Here is an 18956-nt window from a genome sequence, read left to right on the forward strand (position 1 = left end):
GGAGCAAGCTATCCTAGCTTTGGTCCTATGTAATGAGACAGGAATAATTAATGATCTGACAGTTAGGGATTCGCTCAGAAGAAACAATCACATGGTTGAATTTAAAACGCAGATGGCGCGAGAGAAGGTAAAATTCAATACCCGTGTCTTGTGTTTAAACAAAGGAGGCTACAATAGGAGTTCTGAACTCTCCATTCACCTGACGAAGGGACTAACCCCGAAAGCTAGTGAGTGTACTATCAAATAAATCGGTTGGACTTAAACCTGGTGTTGTCAGGCTTTTTACTGTGTTTACCCCAGTCCAACGCCGGCATTTCCACATCATGACTACTATCGAAAAAGAGATAATCAGCCATGGGTATCTAAGGAAATGGAGGACATGAAATTGAAAGAAAATGAATACAAAGTGGGAAAGATTAGTAGAAACTGGGGGATTGATAAATTTTTAAAGGTTAACAGAAAGCCATGAAAAAAGCTATAAAAAAGATGGATTAGGAGAGTAAACTAGCTCAGAATATAAAAACAGATAGCAAAAGTTTCTACAAATATATAAAATGAAAGAGTGTGGCTAAAGTAAACACTGGTCCTTTAGATAATGAGAAGGGGAATGGAATAACTGGAAATGAGGAAATGGTTGAAGCATTTGTGTCAGTCTTCATAGTGGAAAGACAAATAATATGACAAAAATTGATGACATAGCGGCAATGGCAGTGAGGACTTGGAAGCTATTAAAGAGATAGTGTTGGGCAAGCTAATGAGGCTAAAGGTAGACAAGGCTCCTGGCCCTGATGGAATGCATCCCAGGCTACTAAGAGATGATGGGGGTAATAGCAAATGCACTTGTGGCAATTTATTAAAATTTGGCGGCTTCTGGAGTGGTTCCCAGATTGGAAAACAACAGATGTGACACCACTGTTTAAAAGGGGGTAAACGAAAGGCAAGTTACTATAAGCCAGTTAGCTTAACTTCTGTGTAGGGAAAATGCTTGAATCTATCCAAAGAAGAAATAGTGAGAAATCTAGTTATAAACTGTCCCATTGGGAAAGCGCAGCATGGGTTCATGAAGGGTAGGGTATGTTTGACTAATTTGGTGGAATTCTTTGAGAACATTACATGCGTGGTGGACAATAGGGAACCTGTGGATGTGGTGTATCTGGATTTCCAGAAGGCATTTACAAGGTGCCGCACCAAAGGCTGCTGCACAAGATAAAGGTGCACAGTTTTACAAGTAATGTATTAGCATGGATAGCTAATTGGTTAGCTAACAAAAAGCAAAGAGTGGGGGTAAACGGATGTTTTTTCTGGTTGGCAGTGACGAGTAGTGTGCCTCAGGGCTCAGTGTTGGGACCGCAATTGTTTGCGACTTACATAGATAATTTGGAGTTGGGGACCAAGTGTGATGTGTCAAATGACATTAAGGTGAATGGCAGAACAAAGTGTGCAAAGGATGCTGAAAGGCTGCAAAGGGATACAGACAGTTTAAGTGAATGGGCAAGGGTCTGGCAGCTGGAATACAACGTAAATGTGAGGTCATCCATTTTGGCAGGAACAAACACAAAATAGACCATTATTTAAATGTTAAAAATTGCAGCGTGCTGCTGAGCAGAGGGACTTGGGTGTCCTTGTGCATGAATTACAAAGTTGGCATCAGGTGCAGCAGATAATTGAGGAAAATAGAATTTTGTCCATCATTGCCAGAGGGATGGAGTTTAAAAACAGTGAGGTTACGTTGCAGCTGTATGAAGTGCTGGTGAGGTCACACCTGGAATACTGTGTACAGTTTCGGTTTCCTCACTTGAGAAAGGATATACTGGCACTGGAGGGGCTATAGAAAAGATTCATTAGGTTGATTCTGAAGTTGAGAAAGTTGCCTGATGAAACATTGAGTAGACAAGGGCTATACTCATTGGGACTCAAAAAATAAGGGGAGATCTTATAGAAACATACAATATTATGAAAGGAATAGATAAGAAAGAAGCAGGGAAGTTATTCCCACTGGTAGGTGAAACAAGAACTAGGGAGCATGGCCTCACAATAAGGGGAAGCAGATTTAGGACTGAGTTGGAGAGGAACTGCTTCACCCAAAGGGTTGTGAATCTCTGGAATTCCCTGCCCAGTGAAGCAGTTGAGGCTCTCATTGAATGTTTTTAAAGGCACGGACAGATACAATTTTGAAGAGTAAAGGAATTAAGGGTTATGGTGCGTGGGCAGATAAGTGGAGCTGAGTCTACGAAAAGATTATGATCTCATTAAAAGGAGGAACAGACTCGAGGTTTCAGACGGCCTACTCCTGCTGCTAGTTCTTATGTTCTTATATCCGTGGAGCAACATCCTCCTATTGTGTGTTTAAGTGCCCAGCACCATTCATGATTGGATGTCATTGGACAGCAGAGCTTTGACCTTATCAGTAGGTCATGAGACCACTAGCTCTGGTTATTGCATACTGCAACTACTGTTTGGCATGCAAGTAGCACTGTGCAACAGCTTCATCGCCAGGACAAAGATATTTAGAGATGGCTGGTGCTGCTTCCTACACTCTTTATTGAGCTAGCGTTGATCCCTTGGCTTGATGATAGTAGGAGAGCAAGGGATACACATGCCAGGCTATGAAGGAACATACAACTACTGTCTGGATTTGCCAGTCCCAATCTTTGTTGCACACCGAATGTGGGACTGGAACCCTGAAAAGCTATGGCTGTACAACCAAATCGAAATGGCAGTCTTATTCATTCCCAAATAGACTCCAGCCAGAAAACTATTCAAACCCTGCGTTCTTCCGTAATTTTACCTTTAGCACCCAATCTTTCTCATCATTCTCTGCTTTAATGCACTTCAATGATCAGTGTTTCTAGGAGCCAAAACATTCTCTTTTCACTTCTCAAACTCCAAATACAGTCCTGTGCAAACTACTCCCACTCCTCCAGCATCTCCATGTTAAAATCACTCTCTGCAGTTAAATACCTCAACTTATTTTGGCTCAAAACCTATTTGGCCTCAGTCTTTATCTTTCAGTTCTCAAAGTGGTTTCAGTAGCGATTACTGCTCAAAAAGGGTTATGGTCATGCATAACCCTTTTGATTCAGAACAAATGGTTTTACAAGGTCTTTTAAGTTGGCAGGTGTGATCACTGTCAGCTTCAATTCAGACTTAAATATTCTTAAGTTTAGTTGCTCATTCAACTAATATATAGTAGCAATAGTAAGCAACCCGTCAAACACAGTGAACCATAATCTGCTTTACTATTAAGTTATTTATAAATGCAGTCTGTTTCTTTTGTAGTCGATGTAAGTCAAATGAAGATGCCAATTGACTCAGCAACCTGTTTCTTAATTGTCTTGAAACACTGATGAATTGAAAAGTTAAATTAAATATAACTAAGCAAATCATGTTACACGTCTCTGCCTCAGCACAACTTAACTCCTTGCTCAAGTTTCGCAAATCATCGACTAATTTGCTGTATTTGCATTGCAAAAGACAAGGGACTTCAATATATCTTATGATGTACTCTTAGAAAACTAGATGCTAAAAATAGCAAGAACCTTATAAATCTGGGTTGGACATTACACAGAAACCTCCAACGCAAACAACTGTAAGGAAGCATACCCTTCCTATAGTACATTATTTAGCTGGTTTTGTGCTAGAGAGTGTATCCAATGTAGGAAAGTGATCTGGAAATTACTCAATATGGATTAGAAAACAGCAACAATATAAAACCTTACTGGCATAAAGATCGATCTGAATGTATAGGCTGGTTAGTAACAAGCCTAACATTTAAATTGTCCCTTGGCTTGAATGAGCACATCAATTATCAGCTGTGCTCATAATTAAAGCCAAAGTTATTCTTTAGCACCATAGCGTAGCCTATGTTGGTTGGAATGTACCATCACAGGTTTAAAAGTAGTGCAGAGAAACAAATGGGAAATTAAAAAAAACAGTAAAACCAGTAGAAATGCGAGTGTTGAAGTCAGAATTCAAGCAGACACTGCACTACAGAGCAATGAAGGAAGTATAAATACCTAGAGAGAGAGAGAGAGAGAGTGCACCTCAAATCTGACTACAGAAAAACCAGTCAGACATTTTTAAAAACCTTATAAGCAGTTTTCAGTAAAATTGAAATCTTAGCTGGACAATTTGGCTAGGCCCTGAATTGTGGATCCAACCTTGCTATTGGTTTCCCCACTTGGTGTGTTGCTCTATTCCAGCTCTAAGCGACCATTTATCCCACCCTGGCCCAGCTTGACCCGATTTGCCCACAGCCTGACCTGAAATTTGGCATGGCCTTGGTCCCGAGTGTGCAGGATGAGATGCTATACCTGCATACCAATTTAACTTCACATTGCTCCAATATATCTCAAATCTGACCCATTAAAATTATTTTTAAAAATACCCAACTTGGTTTCAAATTTAACACACCTATATCCAACTCCTCCCTTCTGATTGTACTAATTTTATGTTCAATTCACCTTTAGTTCTCAAAATCAGCAGCCTCCATCTGCCACTACCGAGGTTTTATGTTCAAATTGTCCTTTTGTGTGACTGCATTGTGTGTGCAGTTTTATATCAAATAGTTTTCATTCAGCTGCAGCACGTCTATTTTGGGATTCAAACCCATTTGTAACTATGAGTGATAATCATGAATACACCTTAGATGCTGATGTGAGGTGGGTAATGGTTAGCTTGTAATATATGCAGAGTGTTTTTCTGGAAGTAACCAAGCAGACAAGTTATTTTAACTTCAGAACTCCAATTGCATTGGACCGTTGTGGGCTCTGTTTCACAGAGACGCAACTCATTCCTGCTTCATCGGACTGTGCCCTACAACCAGAGAGCTTCTCAATCCATCGAAAGGACCGTACAACGGTCTCAGACCAGGCTAGGGGAGATACAATCCGCTTCCTGATAAACACTGCATGGTGCCTAGACATAGCAACGCTGGTGAGTTTCTGCTCCTTGGACCTAGAATACCCAGACTAAAAAGCTGCCTCACTACCTTCTGCAGGGGTTCAGTTTACACACGATGTGAAGATCGCATTGGATTAAACATACACCACTACAAACAGTCTTGAGACAAAACATCCCGAGGCCTTGTTCACTGTGGCCAGGGATGTCAAATCGGGCCAAGCTCAAGAGCGTACTACCAAGTTAGTACCAACACGCCTCCTGTTCCACCAGAGTCCCAAACATCCTAGACCACTGCTACACAAATATCAAACATGTCTACTGCTCTATCACCCACCCACACTTTGGCAAATTAGATCACAAAGCTGTGCTCCTGGCTTACACGCAAAAACTGAAGCAGGAGAATCCTTCAAAGAAAGTCGTGCAATGTAGTTCTGAGGAATCAGATGATCTCCTATGTGCTTAGAGTCAGTGGATTGGTCAGTATTTAAAAACTCTACAACTAGCCTGAACGAGTATGCCACTACAGTAACTGACTTCATTCAAAAGTGTAGAGAAGACTGTGCACCAAAGAAGCAAATCTGCATGTTTCCCAATTGGAAACCATGGATGAACAGGGATATCCACTGCTTGCTGAAGTCTAGGTCTGAGGCAATCAATTCAGGTGACCCTGACCTATAAAAGAAAGCCAAACACTATCTAAGGAAATCCATTAAAGATGCCAAGACAGTACCGGACCAAGCTAGAGTCTCAGACTAGCCACACAGACCCCTGTCAACTATGGCAAGGTCTGCAAGACTTAACAGGCTAGAAGATGAAGACATGTAAAATTGCCAGCACTAACACACCCCTCCCTGATGAACTCAATGCATTCTACACCTTGTTTTAAGCAAAAGGTCAGTGAGAGCACACCCTCCACCCTGCAAGCCTTGGATGAACCTGTATCTGAGGTCACCACTGCAGATGTCAGAACAGCTTTCACGGTCAACTCACGGAAAGCAACTTGCCCGGATGGAATATTTGGACAAGCATTCAGATCCTGTGCAGATCAGCTGATGGGGGTATTCACAGACCCTTCAACCTCTTTTTATAACAATCTGAGGTCCCTATCTGTTTCATACAGATGACCATCACCTCAGTACCAAAGAAAAGCCAAGCAGCATGCCATTAATGACCATCATCCGGTGGCTCTGACATCCATCATTATGAAGTGCTTCGAAAGGTTAGTCATGATATAAATCAATTCCAGCCTCCCGAACTGTCTAGATCCACTACATTTTGCCTACCACTGCAAAGGTCCACAGCAAACGCCATCTCCAAGCCCTGCACTCAACTCTGGAACACCTCGATAACAAGGACACCAATGTTAGACTTACTGACTACAGCTCAGACTTCAACACCATTATTCTTATGAAACTCATCTCCAAACTCCACAGCCGGCTTCAGCCCCTCCCTCTGCGACTGAACCTTGAACTTCTCCAACTCGAACCGTAGTGGGTCGGATCTCAAACAATGACAGGACAGAGTACAGAATGAGATAGAGAATCTGGTGAACTGGTGCAGTAACAATAATTTCTCCCTCAATGTCAACAAAACTAAAGGAGATCGTCAGTGATTTCAGGAAGCATAATGGAGAACATGCCCCTGTCTATATCAATGAGGACAAAACAGAAATGGTCGAGAGCTTCAAGTTTTTAGGTGCCCAGATCACCAACAACCTGCCCTGATCCCCCCCATGCTGACACTATAGTTAAGTAAGCTCACCAATGCCTCTACTTTCTCAGAAGACTAAGGAAATTTGGCATGTCAGCTACGACTCTCACCAACTTTTACAGATGCACCACAGAAAGCATTCCTCCTGGTTGTATCACAGCTTGGTATGGCTTCTGCTCTGCCCAAAACTGCAAGGAACTACAAAAGGTCGTGAATGTAGCCCAAACCATCACACAAACCAGCCTCCCATCCATTGACTGTCTACACTTCCTGCTGCCTTGGCAAAGCAGCCAGCATAATTAAGGGCCCCACGCACCCCAGACGTTCTCTCTTCTACCTTTTCCCGTTGGGAAAGAGATAAAAAAAAGTCTGAGGTCAATACCAACCAACTCGAACAGCTTCTTCCTTGCTGCCATCAGACTTTTGAAAGGACCTACCATGCATTAAGTTGATCTTTCTCAACACGTTAGCTATGACATTCTGCACTCTCCTTTCCTTGTATGCCGCAATAAAATACTTTTCACTATACATGTGACAATAAATTAAATCAAAGCATTGCCAAAATATTAGTTAACACTATGAAACCTACTCATTAAGGAGACAGACCCAAACCCTGAGGAATATTTTATTCTTCACTCTCACGTAGTTGATGGTACACTCTGAAGACCTGCCCTTGATTTAAGCTACTCTACAGACTGGCACTGGAAAAAGATCAGAACTAATTGAGAATCTGGTTTCCTTTCCACAGAGGTTATGTTAGGCCACCTCGAGGGGCAAACGAGGAGCATGCACACGGTGGGTCGTGCGTGGGCTGCTCTTGGAGGTTCCGGGAGTGGCCTAGTACTTCGTGTCGGTGTGTGTGCTTGATCCTGGACCGGTAGACGGGCGCTGCAACAGCTTGGTGACTAGCACTGCTAGCTGTGCAGATACATGGATTTGGGCCTGTGTCTGTGGGAGTTTGTGCATTCTCCCTGTGGTTGCTTGGGTTTCCTCCAGGCGCTCCGGTTTCCTCCCACACCCCAAAGATGTGCTCTTAGGCTGACTGGTTTTACCAAATTGACACTATTCTCCCCTGAATCTGGCTAAGTTAGGGGTTCCATTCGTAGGCACGCAGGGTAGAATAGGTGTAGGGTGATGCGGCGGCGCGGGCTCGTTGGGCCGAAGGGCCTGTTTCCTGTGCTGGGTTGTTCTTTGTTCTTTAAGACATCACAGCATAATTAGGCTATTTGGCCCATCGAGTCTGTTCTGCCATTCAGTCATGGCTATGTTTCTCAACCCCATTGCCCTACCTTTTCCCTGTAACCTTTGGCCCCCATACCAATCAAGAACTTACATATTTCTATCTTAAATACACTCAATGACCTGACCTCTATAGCCTTCTGAGACAATAAATTCCATAGATTCACCACCCTCTGGCTGAAGAAATTCCCCCTCATCTTGGTTCCAAATGGTCATCCCATTATCCTGAGGCTGTGCCCTCAGATCCCAGTCTCTCCTACTAATGGAAATATCTCTTCATTAGTCCACTCTATTCTTCAAAAATTCCATTGAGTACAGACCAAGGATTCTTAAATGCTCCTCATACACATTCATTCTTGGGGTCATTCTCATGAACTTCCTCGATATACTCACCAGAGCCAGCACATCCTTCCTTAGACATGGGGCCCAATGTTGCTCACAATACTCCAAACATGGTCTGAACATAAGAACATAAGAAATAGGAGCAGGAGTAGGCCATCTAGCCCCTCGAGCCCGCCCCGCCATTCAATAAGATCATGGCTGATCTGTCATGGCTCAGTTCCACATTCCTGCCCTCTCCCCATAACCCTTAATCCCCTCTCTTATCAAAAACCCATCAACCCGCATCTTAAAAATATTTAGCGAGGTAGCCTCCACCACTTCAACGGGCAGAGAATTCCAGAGATTCACCACCCTTTGAGTGAAGAAGTTCCTCCTCAACTCCATTCTAAACCGCACCCCACCCCCCCTTTATCTTGAGGCTGTGCCCCCTAGTCCTACTATCCTTTGAGCAGGAAGAGTCTCTCCACCTCTATCCTATCCATCCCATTCATCATCTTATACGTCTCAATGAGATCTCCCCTCATTCTTCTAAACTCTAACGAGTACAAGCCTAGTTTATTCAGCCTCTCCTCATAGCTCAACCCCCTCAACTCCGGCATCAGCCTAGTAAACCTCCTCTGCACTCCCTCCAAGGCCAAAATATCCTTGCATAAGTACGGTGCCCAAAACTGCACACAGCTGTCCAGCTGCGGCCTCACCAATGCCCTATACAGCCGCAGCAAGACCTCCCTACTTTTATATTCAATCCCCCTCGCTATGAAGGCCAGCATCCCATTCGCCTTCCTGACCACCTGCTGCACCTGCAAGCTGGGTTTTTGCGACTCATGCACAAGGACCCCGAGGTCCCTCTGCACCGTCGCCTGCTGCAGTTTTTCGCCACGTAAGTAATAATCCTTCCTACCATTATTCCTACCAAAGTGGACCACCTCGCACTTGCCTACATTAAATTCCATTTGCCATTTCCTGGCCCATTCGCCCAGCCTATCTAGATCCTTCTGTAGACTCTCCACACCCTCCGCGCAATTTGCCTTTCCTCCAATCTTGGTGTCATCAGCAAATTTCGACACCCTACACTCGGTTCCCTCCTCCAGATCATCTATATAAATGGTAAATAGCTGAGGCCCCAGCACCGACCCCTGGGGCACTCCACTAGTCACCATCCGCCAATCCGAATTGCACCCATTGACCCCCACTCTCTGCCTCCTATTTGACAACCAGTCCTCCATCCACGTTAACACCCTACCCCCAACTCCACGTCCCCTGACCTTCTGCAATAACCTCTTGTGAGGTACCTTGTCAAACGCCTTCTGAAAATCAAGACAGACCACATCCACCGGCTCTCCTCTATCCACCGCCCTAGACACATCCTCATAGAACTCCAGTAAATTTGTCAGACACGACCTCCCTTTAACGAAACTGTGCTGCGTCTGCTCTATCAAGCAATTCCCCTCAAGATGCCTCGCTATTTCCCAGAGCCTTATAAAGCTTTGGCAGTACATCCCTGTTTTTGTATTCTCGTCCTCTCAAACTGAATACTACATTGCATTTGCTTTTCTAACTACCAACTCAGCCTGTTAACTGAGAATCCTGAACTAGGATTTTACAAGTCCCTCTGTGCTTCCAATTTTTAAATTCTCTCTCCATTCAGAAAATAGTCTGTCTTTATTCTTCCTACCAAAGCGCATAACTTCACGTTTTCCCACATTCCATGGCATCTGCCACTTTTTGGCCACTCTCCTAACCTGTCCAAATTGTCCTGCAGCTTGCCCGCCTCCACAATACCACCTGCCCCTCCACTTATCTTTGCATCATGTTGTCTCCAGTTAAGAGCACAGCAAATTTCAGCAAAAACTGACCTAACTGCAAGTTTAGAGAAGTACATGCCAAATCAAAGTCAGATTTACTAACCCGTAATGCAGTGGCAAAATTGTTCTTTAGATTGGTAGCAATGCTCATTAGTAATGGCTCCCTGCATGTAATCATTGCCATTCCTGCCGTGAGATTCCGCATCATGTGATGGGCTGCAACTCGCATCCGTGATTCCTCAGAATCCAGGGCAAAATCCTTCCTGACTATCTGTTCACATGTGGTCATGGCAATCTTGATGGAACGGTCAACAACAGGATGAACAAGCTCCTGCACAGCACGTTCTATTGCCTGCCGCACGTATGACTTCAGTTGAGGGTGAGCTTGGAATAAAGGGATCTGAAAAGAAAAACCAGGTTAAACATTAAACAGAGTCATTAAATAAGTGACACTTTACCCAAATGATTTGAGCAAGCATATGTTTCTGCATTTAAAATTAATAAAACACTCCTTGAACTGAATTTTGTATTACTGCAAGGTGAATCTACAAATCTTCTGTTTTAGCATTAATGCAATCACCACATGAAAGGCATTAACAATGTAACCCCAAAATGCATGAATCTATCCTTTGTATTTAAAAGTATACACTGTAGTGCAACCTGGTTCCAAATCAGACTGTTTTGTCAGCCCAACTAATAAGTGACAGGAAGCAAGGCCAAGTGTGAAAAATAAAGGCAATGCTCCCTAGTAATGAGCCATAATGGAAAGCAACAACAGCATAGGGGAAAAGAGTCTCTTCCACCTCCTCAGAGACAAATCTAGTGGCCATGGGGAACTCTCAGACCAAGAAAATAGGTTGGGGAGACCTAGTAAGTGGAAGTGGGAGAAAAATGGTGAACTGGCATCGGTGGTGGTCATACTTTCCTTCAAAATGCTCTTTTTTTTAAAAAAAATGGTGTGTGGTCACATTTCTTACAAAAGTATCAGCTAATTTGCAAACAGCAAGCTACTAATAAACATCAATGTGATAATGACTAAACAGACATTAATCAAAATCATAAAAGCAAGTTAAGCACTGGCCAGTTCACCTTGGGATAATTCCCTGTTCTTGCGTGAAGGAATGCCATGGGATCTTTACATCCACTTGAGAGTACAGATGAACATTAGTCTCATCACCACCTTTGACAGTGCAACAGTCCCTCTTTACCGCACTGGGGTGTCAGCCCAGACTTTTGTGCTAATTTTTGGCATGGGACTAGAACCCACAATGTTCCGACACAAAGGCGAAAATGCTGCCAACTAAATCACGATTGACATTGAAAACCAGGACACAACATTTTACTTTTAAAATTGGTCATTATTTTGGCCATGTACTTTTAAAGGATTCATTCTGAAAACATGCAATAATTTGAGAAGTGCAAAGAGGGAAGCTGAAATGTGGAATCAAATGAAAGGTTTAGATATCAAAGAACAAGGGAAAGTATACATAATTGCTTAATATTTGTCAAATCACAACATATAAAACAAAAATAGATAGGATGTTGGTTCAGTGCAGTCGAGCACCAAATTTTTTGGTGAACCGATCTACCCAATCAAGACAGCAACGTTTTGTAAAAAGAAACAAATTTACTCTGATGTGGCTGACTTGCAGTTAAGATGTTGACCCTAATGTGAGTGCAGTTCAAGTAGAATGGCAGCTTGTCTTAATACTTGCATGCAATAAACTAAGTTGACTGAATAATGGTTAATTTAGTACAGTTTATTTTGCTGTGTTATCAAGCAGTCACCTAGATTTGCAATAGCCCTCGGTGTGTGGCTTGCTGAAGTTCTGAAGCAAATTACTCTCAAATTTTTTACAATAGAATAAGTGCTGGCTCAGATTTCAACACAGGTACTTGAAAAATACGAAACTTTTAAGCATTAACTTTATCAATGGCTTTCAGACTTCCCTATCCAAACGCTAAAGAGGTAAATTTACCAGCGTGATACATAGTTCACTAATAGTAATACTAATTTGATGCAACAAGTACCAAACCGATAATGAACTTACAGCCACTGAAAAGCACATTAAAAATTACGCACTAGTACACCTGCGGGCACTGGTCACTGAATTATTAATAGTAAGGTGCGCAGGTCAGGAAACCAAGGTAGGTTGATGGAAGCAAGAAATTGGTTCGTGATGCAGATCTTGAACTTGGCCAAGAAAGACAAAAGGCAGATTCAGTCAGGGCTACTTCTGTCTGCTGTGCTAAAACGGACAAAACCCGACCTCATGGGGAGAATTTTCATGAGTCTGTAGCCCAAAAGAATAAATGAGAAATCTAAATAATTGAAGAGCACATCTGTGAAGGAACATGGCTAATTCATCTTCCATTTGATAAAACAGAAGAAAAATCATCCGAGTTCATTATGAATGTGCATTCCATCGGACTCAATTATCTAAACTGTTCTGCACCTGGATGCAGAGGGATGAAAATATTTCTTCATCAGGTGCCAGGCAAAAGTTGGGCAAATGTATTGCAGTTCCCCAGTGGATAGCATTCCAATGTTTCCCTCCCTTCACACAATTTGAATTGCACTTCAATTTCCTTCTGAAAATGAATGAAGTAACAGGAAACAATCCATATTTCTACACTATATCAAACTCATACTGGAATGAAGACTGGACAATTACCTCAATAACACCAAAAATTATTTTTGAAAGGGTTAGCTGGTCCCAAATGGACTACGTTGTAGCACACCGGGTGCTAATTTAGAATCTCTAGACTGTGTTTGATTATGAATTGAGTGGCACCATGTGCCCAATTGCACCATTATTTGGTCAGAGTGTGAAGCTGCCTCAGTGCAATTACAGTAAGAACTCTCAACACCAGGTTAAAGTCCAACAGGTTTATTTGGTAGCAAAAGCCACTAGCTCTTGGAGCACTGCTCCTTCGTCAGGTGAGTGAGAGTTCTGTTCACAAACAGGGCACATAAAAACACAAACTCAATTTACAGAATAATGATTGCAATGTGATTCTTTACAGCTAATCAAGTGTTAAAGTTACAGACAATGGGACAGAGTGTTAAGCACAGGTGAAAGAGATGTGTTTTGTTTCCAGACAGAACAATTGATGAGATTATGCAAGCCCAGGCAAGCTGTGGAGATTACAGATAGTGAGACATGAACCCAAGATTTCAGTTGAAGCCATCCTCATGTGTGCGGAACTGGGCTATCAGTCTCTGCTCAGTGACTCTGCACTCCGTCACGTATCATGAAGGCTGCCTTGGAGAACGCTTACCCAAAGATCAAGAGGCCGAATGCCCGTGACCGCTGAAGTGTTCCCCAACAGGAAAAGAACAGTCTTGCCTGGTGATTGCTGAACGGTGTTCATTCATCCATTGTCGTACTGCCTGCATGGTCTCCCCAATGTACCATGCCTCGGGACATCTTTTCCTACAGCGTATCAGGTAGACAACGTTGGCCGAGTTGCAAGAGTACCTGGCGGATGGTGTTCTCACGTGAGATGATGGCATCCATGTCGATGATCTGCCACATCTTGCAGAGGTTGTGGTCACTGTTCTCCGGAAGGCTGGTAGTTTGCTGCGGACAATGGTCTGTTTGAGGTTGTGCCATTGTTTGAAAGCAAGTGGGGGTGTGGGGATGGTCTTGGCGAGATGTTCATCTTCATCAATGACATGTTGAAGGCTCCGGAGATGATGCTGTAGCTTCTCTGCTCTGGAGAAGTACCGTACGAAGGGTACTCGGTCTGCTGTGTCCGTGTTTGTCTTCCTGTGTATGCAGAGGGCTTGTCCATAGTGGATGTCGTCTTTAACATGTTTAGGGTGGAAGCTGGAGAAGTGGAGCATCGTGAGGTTATCCGTGGACTTGCAGTACAATGAAGTGCTGAGGTGGCCGTCCTTGGAGACGCGTGTGTCCAAGAATGCAACCGATTCCACATAGTAGTCCACGGTGAGTCTAATGGTGGGACAGAACTTGATGTCATCATATAGTCGTTTCAGTGATTGTTCACCATGAGTCCAAAGGAAGAAAATGTCATCGATGCATCTAGTGTATAGCATCGGTTGAAGGTCCTGTGTGGTGAAGGGGTCTTGTTCAAACTTGTGCATGAAGATGTTGGCATATTGAGGTGCGAATTTGGTCATCCACTTCACCCTGGACTACAAAGTCTTCACCTTCAACAACCAGTTCTTCATCCAGACTCAAGTAACAGCCATGGGGATCACAGATAATCTCACGATGCTCCACTTCTCCAACTTCCACCCTAAACACATTAAAGAAGCCATCCCCTACGGACAAGCCCTCTGTATACCCAGAATCTGCTCAGATGAGTATGATCGCAATTGACACCTCCAGATACTGAAAGATGCCCTCATAACAGCAGGATATGGCACTTGACTCACCAATCGACAGTTCCAACATGCCACAACGAAAAACTGCACCGACCATCTCCAGAAAATAAACACGACATGAGCATTTGGCCTCTGATCTTCAGGTAAGCGTTCTCCAAGGCAGCCTTCACAACACAAGACAACGCAGAGTCGCTGAGCAGAGACTGATAGCCAAATTCCGCATACGAGGATGGCCTCAACCGGGATCTTGGGTTCATGTCACACCATCTGTAACCCCATGACTTGCCTAGGCTTGCAAAATATCATCAACTGTCCTGGCTGGAGACAATTTACATCTCTTTAACTTGTGCTCAACTCTCTCTCCACTCACATTGTCTGTACCTTTAAGACTTGATTACCTGTAAAAACTTGCATTTCAACCATTATTTTGCAAATTGAATTGCCTCTTTATATGCCCTGTTTGTGATCTGAAATCCCAGTCACCTGACAAAGGAGCAGCACTCCGAAAGCTTTTGCTATCAAATAAACCTGCTGGACTTTATCCTGGTGTTGTTAAACTTCTTACTGTGTTTACCCCTGTTCAGCGCCGGCATCTCCACATCAGCACAATTAGCTATGGCTATGAGGAATATCCTTGGTCTTCAAGCAACAGAATCTTGATTGCCTGAGGATGAAGGCTTCATGACTAGCAGGCAGATGTTGGCATGCAAGACTTTGTAAATAAGCAGCATCAGAGTTTGAGGGGAATTATGTGCAGTGACTGTAGGACTCTGTCCCATCTATACTGCCCTGCGTTCAGTTATTTTTGTCATCTCAAATTCACTGCTCCATCTATAGGAACGACAATCAACTGGTCTTAGCAAACAGCATGGGTTACCTCACCTAGTGAGCACTGCTACAAACGGCAGACTGACAAATGTGGGTGGTGCTCCTATTTAATGTCTGTCAGGATATAGTTATAATGGATTTGCATACAAAGCCCCATAGCATCACTTTAAATACAAAGTGCAAACCACACAATAGGTCTTAAAAAGTTTATGAATGGCAGTAAACTATAAAACAAATTCTCAAAATTCGGCTAATCTGCACCGTCACACTGGGAAGTGCAGCATTATGGGAAGTCTATATTCTCATTATATTTTCCAAAATGTTAAACGTCAATTTTCAACAGGCATGACAAATTCTCAAGTGTAGTTCTGGCTCAAGTATCATGTGGGGCTTTGAGAGAAATTACAAAGTTACAATTAGCATTTGCTGCTTTTTTGGTAAAACTGCCGATAAGACTTCCTGCCCAAAATAGTTAGAATGGACGAGTATTTGATGAACTAACTCACTGAAGACTAGCACAATGTATTGTATATGAGAAGGACATTGGTCAAAGGGTTTCCTGCTCTCCATTAAAAAACTAAACGAGTCATCAGGATTTCTGAAACGTGCAAACACTGAAAGTCACTTTGCTCATTATTGATGCATTACACTGAAATCTACTTACATTTGGGTTGACTGTAATGTGAGGAGCCAAAGCAGCCAGCGAATATACGTTGATGTCGTGGTAGCTGAACTGTGGCTGTGGAGGGACTGTAGATGTACATGTGGTGGTTGTGGCCGGAGTCACAGGTGCTGCTGGAAAGCAAAAAAGTACAGAATTAATTGTTAATTGTCCAAATCCTTTATTCCAAGAACCTACAAGTGGCAGTCATTTTTCAGGAAATAAAAGTAATTTCTTTAACAGAAAAATGTTAATTGATAACATTTATTTGAGAGGATGTGGAGAGGGGGAAGCAAAAAAGTACATGTCCACTAATTTGCAGACAATTAAGAAATGATTAAACTGTGCAAGAAGCATTAATTGTTTCAACTACAACTTTCATCCCTTTCAGACTGGGAGTTATCCACTCAGTACAAATAGATTGCAGTACTCAATATTTAAAGAGATTATACAATGCTTTCAGTCAAAGGCTGAAAAATAGTTTGCTAATTAGAAAAAATTAAAAATTGTATACAGGGTTGGACTATGTCAATAATTCACCATCTGAAGGTACCTGGGTGTAACACTGCTTTGTTTCCTTAGCTATGAGCAGCTGGTACATAACTAGGAATCCTTAAGAAATGCCACGTTTTGATGCTCCGCTTCCTTAATATTGCATCGATGACAGATCCCAACTGAATGCTCAGCTGTTCAGTTAAGAGATTTTACACTTTTCCTAGCTTTCAGCTGAAAATCAATTTCTCAAACTCCCAATTTTAAAACAAAAGAATTTAGAAAATTTCATCAGTGCAATTCAATCAAGATTCCAGTTATACACAAGTAAATGAAGCTGAGTTAACTTCCTGTCACCAGATTTCTCCTGAGTGACGAAGTGGGGCTAGTGACTGCTAGGTATATTAGCTTGTAGAAAGCTACATATAAACAAGTGTGTAGAGTGCAGCTGAACTAAACTGCAGCAGGAACAATGCATCCAACAGATCTTTAAACCTACTAATTCCCATTTAATGCATTGTTTACAAGAACGTTCAATTAACAGCAAAGCCTAAAAAGATTAATTCAAATCACTGAGACAGAGGGAAGGTGTGGGGAAGAGAAATTTGCCTGGTCAAATTTATCGATTGAAGGATATTGCAACTTTTTATTCATTAGCAGTAAAACAAATAGAAGTGAAAGAATTTGGATCAATTTGTTCCATTATGGAAATTTTAAATAATCTTTTTGAAAAAGAAAAGGAATATTATTATGGGCACAATCTTGCTCAGCCTTTACATGCAAACAAGATATTATTGACTGGGGGAAAGGACTGGTGGTGAGGAAACGAGAAATCCTTTAAGTCAACTGTTCTGCAAAAAAAATGACACTGAACAGTTAAGTGATATTCCCACTCTACATAAGGTTCCATTCAGAACCACGCTCTTTCTTCTCTGTTAACCAGACACGCCGAGAGAAAAATTATGCTTCTGTTCCAACACCAAACGAAAGGATGCAGGATAGACAGTGAGTTCTGTATGCTGTGTGGGAGAGGGACCTGATGCAGAGTTGGGCAGAAGTTCACTAGATTTCTGGGATGACATCAGTATCCTCTTTGGACATGGAGAGCAAACAATGGAAGGATTCAACTTTATAGCCAAAAGCTCCCATGGGTAAAAGCAATCATTTGTGGCCACAACTTCCAGGATAATCATTCTTTTGTAGGCCAAGGTAACAAAATGCCGCACAATAAAGTACTGTAAATACATGTAAGCAAGAATAGCTGGGAAAGAGGATCGAAGTGCAGATGTTTACTGATACTAAAGTTAACAAATCAAAAGCTAGAGTAGCTATCATATTCATGACAAGTAGGAAAATAGCTAACTGAAAATTTATTCCAACTGAAATATTTGTTTTATGAATAGAAATGCATTCCCTCCATTCAACATGCAATAAACACTATCTCAAAACATTTGTTAATAAAAGTTGTGACAAAAGTTATATCTAAAACAGTTTTTTTAAAAAATTGTCATGGTTCACAAAAGGATTAAAGTCAGCTTCACTAATAGAATGTATGCCTCATTGATACACCTTTTTCAAAAAAAAATGTCTCTGTGGAAGAAACGATTTGTTTCCCAAGCGTGCTTCATTAGCAGTTTAATAGATACTAGTCATTAAATGTGCTTTTTTTTTTGAAAGTATATTCCAAAGATTCCTTCTGAAATGGTCATCAGTTGCAAGATTATTTTGCATTACTCAATTAACTAAATAAACTGAACTGTAAATATATATGCTATGTTGCAGCTATTGTTCACTTGTATTTTTGTAAATAAAGTTACTTTGCAAGAAGAGGCCAAGTAAAAGTCTTATTCTATTGGTAGCCTATCTCCTGAAGACAAGAGTGGTCAAGTGAAAGCAGAGCATGAAACCAGCTGTTGAAATAAATTGAAAGCAATTCTGTTGTTATTTACCGATATCATGCTATTTGGGCAAGTGTACACACTTGTTCAAGGATATTGGGAAGCACATGGCTGCCTAAAATATCAAACTCAAAACCTCACCTTTTTGCTATATTGCTACAAACCATGCGAACAACAGATTGGAATTTCCTTTGCTCACTGCTTAGCTGAATCCAGAAGTCACAATGACAAAGCATATTTTAAATATAGGACACAAACTACAGCCTCAAATTAACAACTGCAGAGTAGGCCAATGAGGGGAAAACATAATATTAAAAAAACAAGGGCAAGGCTCTTCCTTTCCTTACAGTATCTGAGAGAGTATAATTCCAGATGTTGGCTGTTGCCCATGGTCAAGAACCTCGCCCACATAACTGCTCATTGGCAAGCCTCAAGAAAGAGTGCCAGCTGGTGCCTTGACAGTGTAAGGCTGTACAGCAGAGCTCTGTGCAGTCCTCACCCAATATCCAGACTTTAACCAGAAGGTCACTGGATGGCACACGTTAGTGCTGCATCGTCACACTTGCCTATTGGTGTGCTGCAGAAGTTATTACAGCCACTTAATATTAAGGTCTTTCACACTTGTGAAATAGCTCCAATGGTGCTCAGTGCAATATATTACAATCTCTTCTGAACATCTACAGTAAAAGGAGTGCAATGCCTGACGAGACGTCACACTGTGAATA

The 18956-nt window shown here is 42.1% G+C and overlaps 1 protein-coding gene across 6 annotated transcripts in view; it reads right to left on the bottom strand.

The window, feature by feature from the left end:
- Positions 1–18956, bottom strand: part of cnot1 (CCR4-NOT transcription complex, subunit 1) — a 188800-nt gene that overhangs the window by 35267 nt on the left and 134577 nt on the right. For all 6 annotated transcript variants that reach the window (XM_080187255.1, XM_080187259.1, XM_080187254.1 and 3 more), the window contains 2 exons: positions 15845–15975; positions 10102–10398 (listed from right to left, as the gene is read on the bottom strand). In XM_080187255.1, the coding sequence (XP_080043381.1) occupies positions 10102–10398; positions 15845–15975 (428 nt within the window). The remainder of the gene's footprint in view (positions 1–10101; positions 10399–15844; positions 15976–18956) is intronic.

Source organism: Carcharhinus amblyrhynchos, chromosome 4, assembly GCF_965287045.1.
Source record: "Carcharhinus amblyrhynchos chromosome 4, sCarAmb.v2.hapA, whole genome shotgun sequence".
In the NCBI taxonomy this organism is placed as follows: Eukaryota; Metazoa; Chordata; class Chondrichthyes; order Carcharhiniformes; family Carcharhinidae; genus Carcharhinus; species Carcharhinus amblyrhynchos.